At 51.8% G+C, this 9,095-nt stretch overlaps 1 protein-coding gene across 1 annotated transcript in view; it reads left to right on the forward strand.

The window, feature by feature from the left end:
• The first annotated feature begins 1,869 nt into the window (after window positions 1-1,869).
• Window positions 1,870-9,095, forward strand: part of Hipk4 (homeodomain interacting protein kinase 4) — an 8,434-nt gene continuing 1,208 nt past the window's right edge. The window contains exons 1-3 of the mRNA XM_021167701.1: window positions 1,870-2,590; window positions 6,946-7,302; window positions 7,598-8,446. Coding sequence (XP_021023360.1) covers window positions 2,126-2,590; window positions 6,946-7,302; window positions 7,598-8,446 — 1,671 coding nt within the window. The 5' untranslated portion in view covers window positions 1,870-2,125. The remainder of the gene's footprint in view (window positions 2,591-6,945; window positions 7,303-7,597; window positions 8,447-9,095) is intronic.

The raw sequence follows: 9,095 nt of genomic DNA on the forward strand, positions 1-9,095 counted from the left end.
TTCAAGAGAGGGCTTTTCAGCCTTGGATGTCCTGGAACTCAGTAGACCCAACTGGCCTTGAACTCACAGAGATCTACCTGCATCCCCCTCCCGAGTGCTGGGATTAAGGGCATGTGCCACTACTGCCTGGCAAGCAGCCAAATCTTCTATGGTTTCCATACCTAGCTTCAGAGCTGACAACAATCAGACAGATCTCCATTCCTGGGGGTGGGGGGGTGGGGGGGAATCAGACATCCCTCCATTCCTGGGGTGGGGGGAGGAGCTTCTGGGGATGCCTCCATACACCATATATGCCATATACACCATATACATCATATACACCATATACACCATATACATCATATACACCATATACACCATATACACCATATACATCATATACACCATATACACCATATACATCATATACACCATATACACCATATACANCATATACACCATATACACCATATACACCATATACACCATATACACCATATACACCATATACTGGAGCTGTGTGTATGGCAGTTCCCATCCTGTCTCTGAGTCTCTGGCTCCCAAATGACTGACTTAAGCATAAGCGCTCTAAAAAACTTTTTGTTCCCTGCTAGGTAGGGCTTGTGCTCACCTTTAATCCCAGCACTCTTTAATCCCAGCAGTCAGGAGGCGGAGGCAGGCAGATCTCTGTAAGTTTGAGGCCAGCCTGGTCTACAGAGTTCCAAGATAGCCAAGGCTACACGGAGAAACCTTGTCTCGGGGGGAAAAAAACCCAAGAGAGCATTTATTGCTTTTTCAGAGGACCCAGGTTGGATTCCCAGAACCCACCTTGAAGTTCACAACCGTCTGTAACTCTAGTCACAGCGGATATTTTTTTTTATAGCCTGGGAATGGGGCAGTAAGCGGGATGTGAAGTGAAAAAATAAAAATTAATTAATTAATTAATTAATTAGGGGGCTGGAGAGATGACTCAGCAGNTAAGAGCACTGACTGCTCTTCCACAGGTCCTGAGTTCAATTCCCGGCACCCACATGGTGGCTCACAACCATCTGTAATGGGATTCTATGCCCTTTTCTGGTGTGTCTGAAGACAGCTGACATGCAGTCATATAAATAGAATAAATAAATATAAAAAAACAAAACAAAACCATATATTGAATAGAAAAACATATGGAAGAGAAAAACCAAGACAAGGAGAAATGCCTTTTGTTTAACATCCATTTCCGGAACCTGATCTCAGTGTCTTCTCCCAGCTATTGTCCCTTGTCCATGTCACCTTCTCAGGGACTGTTCTACACCTTGTCGTAGATGGTTTCTTCCCTCCCTGATCTTCTCAGGACCTCAGCCTGCCCTCCTGCCTTATGGAGGGTCTCACCCAGTCAGGGCCTGAACCCCTCACCAGCCTCATCTGCCTGGGTCCTGCCTTAGCCTTCTTGCTGGGGTCTGGAGCCTCCACCCTTGCCTTCTACAGTTTGCCTTTCTTCATGTCTGACTGAGTGGTCGTTCCCTTACCTGAAGCCCTCATGGCTCCCCAGTGTCCGGTTCAAATGTTTTAGCCTGCATTCAATGCCTCTCACAACCTGGATCTTACTTTATCTACATATCCCCTCCATGCTTCACACACACACACACACACACACACACACACACACACACACACAGAGTCTCTAACTTTCTTCACTCTCATATGCCTGTAGGTATGTCCCACTTCTGAACTCCCAAGGTCAACCATTAAAATCTCACTCAGTCCACCCTGTCCGTGCTTCTCCAGGATTCCGGTCAGCGGGTGGGGGAGGGGTCCCAGCCTGGTACCCCACCCCCTCCATTCCAGCCTAGGACTCGGGTCTCTAACAACAGAATCAAAGCCACTTAGCAACGCTGGAACCCATTCAGGGGGGCCTGAGCCCCCTCGTCCCAAGCCAAGAGGGCTTTGGGGGAGGGGTGCAGCCCCTGGTAGACTCACTGTGTGGCCAAGGGGGTCAAGGGGCGTCAGGGAGACCGGGGCTGAACTCATATAAGGAGAGACACGAGTGTGGTTATCTTTCCCCTGCTAGGAGGACTAGCTAGGGGCCATCATCAGGGTGGGAGGTCTAGGCAACCAAGCCAGTTGTTGTAAAGGCAGAGTAGTGACTGGCAGCCAAGGTACCATGGCCACCATCCAGTCAGAGACTGACTGTTACGACATCATCGAAGTCCTGGGCAAGGGCACTTTTGGAGAGGTGGCCAAGGGCTGGCGTCGGAGTACAGGTGAAATGGTGGCCATCAAGATCCTGAAGAATGATGCGTACCGAAGCCGCATCATTAAGAACGAGCTGAAGCTGCTGCGCTGCGTGCGAGGCCTGGACCCTGACGAGGCCCACGTTATCCGCTTCCTTGAGTTCTTCCACGATGCCCTCAAGTTCTACCTGGTCTTCGAGCTTTTGGAGCAAAACCTCTTTGAGTTCCAGAAAGAGAACAACTTCGCACCCCTTCCTGCCAGGCACATCCGCACGGTCACACTGCAGGTACTAAGAGCGCTGGCCCGGCTCAAGGAACTGGCCATCATCCACGCTGACCTCAAGCCTGAAAACATTATGTTGGTAGACCAGACCCGCTGCCCCTTCAGGGTCAAGGTGAGTGAGGCTGCCTGGGAAATGGCTTTGCTTAGTCCTGGGATGCTCTGCTAACACATGGGTCTCCCTAGTCAGTTCCGTGACACAGCTCTGGGTGTCCCTGAACCCCAAGCTGCCCCTCCTTGCTGCTCTCTGGCTGTCTTCTGTATCCCATCCCAATTCTTGCTTTGTTTTGTTTTCGAGACAGAGTTGATGTGGCACAGGCTGGCCTTGAACTCGCTGTGTAGCTGAGGACGACTTGAACTCATGACCTATCTGCCCTCCCTGCCTCCACGACCTAAGTGCTAGTAGTCACCTAAGTCACCACAGCCAGCTCGCTTTGTTGTGTTTTGTTTTTTGAAGACAGGATCTCAGGGAGTCCAGGCTGGTCTGGAATTTGAGTGGGTTTCCCTTCCCAAGTACTGGGATTACAGGTATTCACCATCATACCTGGCTTATCCATCTCAACTCTGAGGTCCTTTCTATCGAAGACTGGAGGTCTTCTGTGCCTCCCCTCTAGGCCCTGAGTCTGCCCAACCCTGCCCATTTGGTTTACTTCTTCTGGCTCAGGTCTGGGCCTCGTGGGTCTGGCATTCTAGTGGGGGAGATGGTAGCAGGGTAAGAAGTAAAGTGTGTTGTGGATGTGAGACCAGAGAAAACAGGAGAGAGAGGCTGTGGGGAACTGCTCAGACATGGGAAGTGGTAGACAGGGAGGTCACACTTCAGGAGGTCTTGAGGGGAAGAGAAGGCCATGGAAGAAGGGATGAGTTTCCAGGATGAAGGAGGAACCAGCACAAAGGCCCGAGGTAGGAGCATGTCTAAGTATTCTAGCAACACACATGGTTTCACAATGTATTCCTGGCTGGCCTTGAACTTGCTATGTAGACCAGGCAGGCTTCAAACTCATGGAAGATCCTCCTGCCTCTGCCTCCCAAACAATGGGCTCAAAGTTACACACCAACACGCTATGCTTGCAGAAGAATTCAGAGCAGCAGGATGGGCTCTGACTTAGGGGCTCATCTTGGGGGGAAGTAGGACCAAGAAAGCAGATGGGGTGATCCAAGAGGAGTCCCAGGTAAAAGATGTTACTGGGGCATTCGTGGATTCCGGGCAGATTTTAGAGCTAGAGGCAACAGAGTTAGAATTGGTTGATGGGTTTCACAGTGTAAGGGAGAGGGGCTGGGGAGATGCTCAGATAGTAATGTCCCCGCTGAACAAGCATGGAGACCTCAGTTCAGACCCCTACCCTCCCCATAAAAAGACAGCTGTGGCAGCACATCTGTAATATCAGTGTAGGGGAGGTAGAGACAGGAGGATTCCTAGAGCTTGATGGCCAGCCAGTCCAGCCAATCAGCAGGCTCAGTGTTCAAGGAGGGAAGGGATCTTATCTCATATATAAATTAGAGAGCGATAGAAGACATGCGATGCATGTGTGATGACACACATGTGCACACGCATACAAACATCTACACACACACATTTAGAAAAAGAAGGGCCAGCAAGATGGCTCAGCCAGTTCAGGTGCTTGCTGCCAAGCCTAAGGACTTGAGTCCAGTAGCCAGAACCCATATGGTGGGAGCAGAGAACTGACTTCCTGACTCTGGAAGTTGTCTTCTGACCTCTCCACATATACCACTGCATTTGCATATCCCTCCCCCCACTAAATTCAGTTTAAAAATGAAAAAGTGTGAGGGGCAGCTGGGCATTGTGGCAGCCTCCTATATTTCCAGCACTGCACAAGTGGAGGCAGGAGGATTAAAAACTTCAAGGTCATCCTTGGCTGTTAAACATGTTCAAGGTCAGCTTGCATTTTCAAGGTCTGTCTTGAATTACCTGAGACCCCGTCTTTAAAAAAAAGATGTGAGAGAGGTAGAGTGGACTCAAGTTGAACCAGAGCCTGTGGATCTAGACAAATGCAAGGTGGTTCTAGCCTCTGTTCCTGACCCTGGGTGGGCACCTAAGCTGTCCCCTGTTCCCCCTAGATCCCACTTCTGCTGAGCCTCTGTCTGGGCCTCATCAACCTACTCGGACACCCCTCTTGTGCCTCCTCCATCAGAGCTCAGACTCCTCTGCCTGCTTATCTGTCAGCAAGGCACTGGTGATGACTGGGCTGGCAGCAGCACCCAAGGGCGGGGCTGGACCAAAGCTGCCTATACTGTGCCTCTCCCCGTGCCCCACTGAATGTTAGAGACACAGAGACAGGAAGAGATGGGTATTTCTGCCCTGTTGGATGGAAGGACAGTGAGCCGAGAGGAAGAGAGCGCTGTAGACCTAACAGGGCTCACACAACACCTGGGGGTCGCTGGCTCCCTTCAAGTGCTTTCAGAATGAAGGGACTCCACATACACTGGCTCAACTCTCAGTGTCACTGAAGTCCTAGGGGGCGTTGAGTCCAGACTAATAACTATTTCATGATTGGCCTTGTGTGCATGGAGGTAAGGGGTGGCTAAATGAAAGGCTGAGAGGAAAGCTGCGGCCTGTCACAGGAATTCACAGTGAGACTGGAAGAGCGCCACCTGGTGGCGAGAGGAAAGACGGGCGCCTACCCATGGCCCATGGATTACCAAGAAGCTTGGTAATTACATGCTGAAGGCCTTCGGGTGTTGTCAGTGTCTGATGGTAAAGATCTTAGAGGACTTGGTTTTAGGATGGTACCTTTCCAGTCCATGACACAGAAACAAAGACAGAGACGCTGGAAGATGAGGATTAGCTGAAGAGGCAGTTGGAGAGAGAGAGAAAAAGAGAGAGAGAAGAGCCACTGGGTGGTGGCGGCACATGCTTTTAATATCAGCACTTGGGAGGTTCAGGTAGAGGCAGAGAGGCAGAGAGGCAGAGAGAGAAGCAGAGGCAGGTGGATCTCTGAGTTCTAGGCCAACCAGGTCTACAGAGTGAGTTTAAGGACCACCAGGGTTACACAGAGAAACCCTGTCTTGAAAAACCAATACACACACACACACATATACATATGCATACATACATATATATATATGAAGGCTGAGAAGGGAGCCAGACCTGGTGATACACACCTATAATCCCAGATTATTGTACCTTCTACATTTCCTTTCTTATGAATGACCCTGCCTGAAGTTCAATCTCTAGGACCATGGAAGACAGACACACAAATCAAAGGGAGGACAATACTGATTGGTGTAAAATGCCTACTAGTCCCAGGCCTCCAGAGACACAGCCTTGAATAAAATACAAAGCTCTTGTTGTCATAGGACTGGAGTTCTATTTTTTTTTTCATTTATTTTCTTTTTATGTGTGAGTGTAAATGTATGGATGTATGGTGTTCCAAGAGGCCAGAGGGCTTTGGATTCCCCCTGGAACTAGAGTTCCAGACAGGTGTGAGCTGCCATGTGGGTGCTGGGAGCCAAACCTGGATTCCCTGCAAGAGCAGCCAGTGCTCTTTACCACTGAGCCATTTCTCAGCAGGTTAAGTGCTTGCTGCACACAAGCAGAAGAGCCCAAATTCAGATCCCCAGGGACCCCATAAAAGCTGGGCTTGCCTTTATAATCCCAGGGCTGAGGGGTTGTAAGGGAAGACAAGAAGATCCTGAGGGCTCAGTGGCCTGGCTATCTTGCCAAAGTTGTGAGTTTCAGGTTCAGTGAGAGACCTTGCCACACAAAATAAGGTTACAGCGGTAGAGGAAGATAGAGGACCTTTGGCCTTATACATGCACACATGGGGGATGACACCGACATATGCCTATAACACCTCCAGCACACACAATGCCCCTCCTCCCCAAGGGAAATATATAGTATGTGAAATGATGTTAAAATCATAGCTGGGAGCTGGGTGAAAGAACAGGAGTTCAAGGGCATCCTTGGCTACATAACCAGGTTGAAGCCAGCCTGGGCCATATGAGACCCTGTCTCAAAACTAACCAACAGCCGGGCGTGGTGGCGCACGCCTTTAATCCCAGCACTCGGGAGGCAGAGGCAGGCGGATTTCTGAGTTCGAGGCCAGCCTGGTCTACAAAGTGAGTTCCAGGACAGCCAGGGCTACACAGAGAAACCCTGTCTGGAAAAAACAAAAANAAAAAAAAAAAAACAAAAAAAACCTAACCAACAAAAAGGACAGAGGATATGGGTGAATACTTGCCTACTATGCACTGCAGCAGGGGGAGGGTCCCAACTATTATAGGCACAAGTTCAAGCAGAGAATCAGACAGAGCCAGACCTGATACCTGACACAGAAGCAATAGCTAGAGGACAGAGGCAGGGCCATTCATAAGAAAGGAAGTGTAGAAGGTACAAGAGCTAGGCAGACACAGGAGAAACACGGGGGTAAGTCCCAGGAGGGGCCTATCCTGTCATCTCTACCACTCCACCAACCCAGCTGCCCTGTGCTCCCTCCCCTCTGCCCTCCACAGGTGATCGACTTCGGCTCGGCCAGCATATTCAGTGAAGTACGCTATGTGAAGGAGCCTTACATCCAGTCCCGCTTCTACAGGGCCCCAGAGATCCTGCTGGGGCTGCCCTTCTGTGAGAAGGTGGACGTGTGGTCTCTGGGCTGTGTCATGGCCGAGCTACATCTGGGCTGGCCTCTCTACCCAGGCAACAATGAGTATGACCAGGTGCGCTACATCTGTGAGACCCAGGGCTTACCCAAGCCCCATTTGCTGCATGCGGCTCGCAAGGCTCACCACTTCTTCAAGCGTAACCCCCACCCCGATGCCACCAACCCCTGGCAGCTGAAGTCCTCTGCTGACTACCTAGCTGAGACCAAGGTATGGGGGAGCATGCAGGGTGAAGACAGTCTGTGCTGGGGGGCGGGGACGATACTATATCGCCATGTCTCTTTGGCTGGTCTGAAGGTCTAGGTGAAATGTGGAGCCTGAGTTGGGTCACGTATCCTCCCTGTAGCAGTGGGAGAGGGATGGATTGGAAATCAAGAATCTGCTATGAGGGGGAAGACTGGAGAATTGAAGTAGCCAGAGAGCTTCCATCATATCATGGGCACAAGTCAGGGGGTGGTTTTGAGTCTAGATACATGGCAGGCTGGTGTCCCCCACCCCCCACCAGGTACGTCCTCTGGAGCGCCGCAAGTACATGCTCAAATCCTTGGACCAGATTGAGACAGTGAATGGCGGTGGAGCTGTGAGCCGGCTGAGTTTTCCAGACCGGGAGGCCCTGGCGGAACACGCAGACCTCAAGAGCATGGTGGAGCTGATCAAACGCATGCTGACATGGGAGTCGCACGAACGCATCAGTCCCAGTGCGGCCCTGCGCCACCCCTTCGTGTCCATGCAGCAGCTGCGGAGTGCCCACGAGGCCACCCACTACTACCAGCTCTCGCTCAGAAGCTGTCGGCTGTCCCTGCAGGTGGACGGCAAGCCACCCCCACCTGTCATAGCCAGCGCAGAGGATGGGCCTCCCTACTACCGCCTGGCTGAGGAGGAGGAGACTGCATGCCTGGGTGGTGTGACAGGCAGTGGTTCCTTCTTCAGGGAGGACAAGGCTCCGGGAATGCAGAGGGCCATCGACCAGCTCGATGACCTGAGTCTGCAGGAGGCCAGACGGGGGCTGTGGAGCGACACACGGGCCGACATGGTCTCCGACATGTTGGTTCCACTCAAAGTGGCCAGTACCAGCCATCGAGTCCCTGACTCAGGCCCAGAGCCTATCCTGGCCTTCTATGGCAGCCGCTTGACCGGCCGCCATAAGGCCCGCAAGGCTCCAGCAGGCTCCAAATCTGACTCCAACTTCAGTAACCTCATTCGGCTGAGCCAGGCCTCACCTGAGGATGCCGGGCCCTGTCGGGACAGTGGCTGGGAGGAAGGAGAAGGCCGCACTACCTCCACAGAGCCATCTGTCATCCCTCAACGGGAAGGAGATGGGCCTGGCATCAAAGACAGGCCCATGGATACTGAGGTAAGTGGGGTGCAGACTGGCACCCAGAGCTTAATTGACGGCTGACGGCGCACAGGTGACAGGGCCGTGCTTCTTACAGCTGCAGCATCTGTCATCTCAATACGGGCCCAAGATTCAGTAAACACTGACCTCCTGCACAAGGTGGCAGGGCTCAGCTCACACCAATACCCTCAGGACTGGACAAGGCTCATACAAACTCTAATTAAGGATGGCACAGAAAACAGGCACCTAGTGATGGGCTGGTTAAGAAATGGGTGAGGTGCTGGGTGGTATGGTACATTATCTGTAATCCTGGGGAGCTCAAACAGGAGGGTCATCTCAAGGTCAAGTCTAGTTTGGGCCATAACAAGACCCTATCTCAAAAAGCAAACAGTAATATTCCCTCCCTACCAAAAGGGTTACAGATTTAGTTGTGCAGTAGAGTTCTTGCCTAGTATCTACCAGTGAGAGAATGGGGACTCTCCTACACAATGCTTACCAATGTGAGGGGCTGGGGGCGTGGCTCAGTGGTAGAGCCCCTGCCTAGAATCCCCCAGTGAGGGGCTGGGAGTGTGGCTCAGTGGTAGAGCCCCTGCCTAGAATCCCCCAGTGAGGGGCTGGGAGTGTGGCTCAGTGGTAGAGCCCTGCCTGGAATCCCCAGTGAGGGGCT

This window comes from Mus caroli, chromosome 7 (assembly GCF_900094665.2).
Source record: "Mus caroli chromosome 7, CAROLI_EIJ_v1.1, whole genome shotgun sequence".
In the NCBI taxonomy this organism is placed as follows: domain Eukaryota; kingdom Metazoa; phylum Chordata; class Mammalia; order Rodentia; family Muridae; genus Mus; species Mus caroli.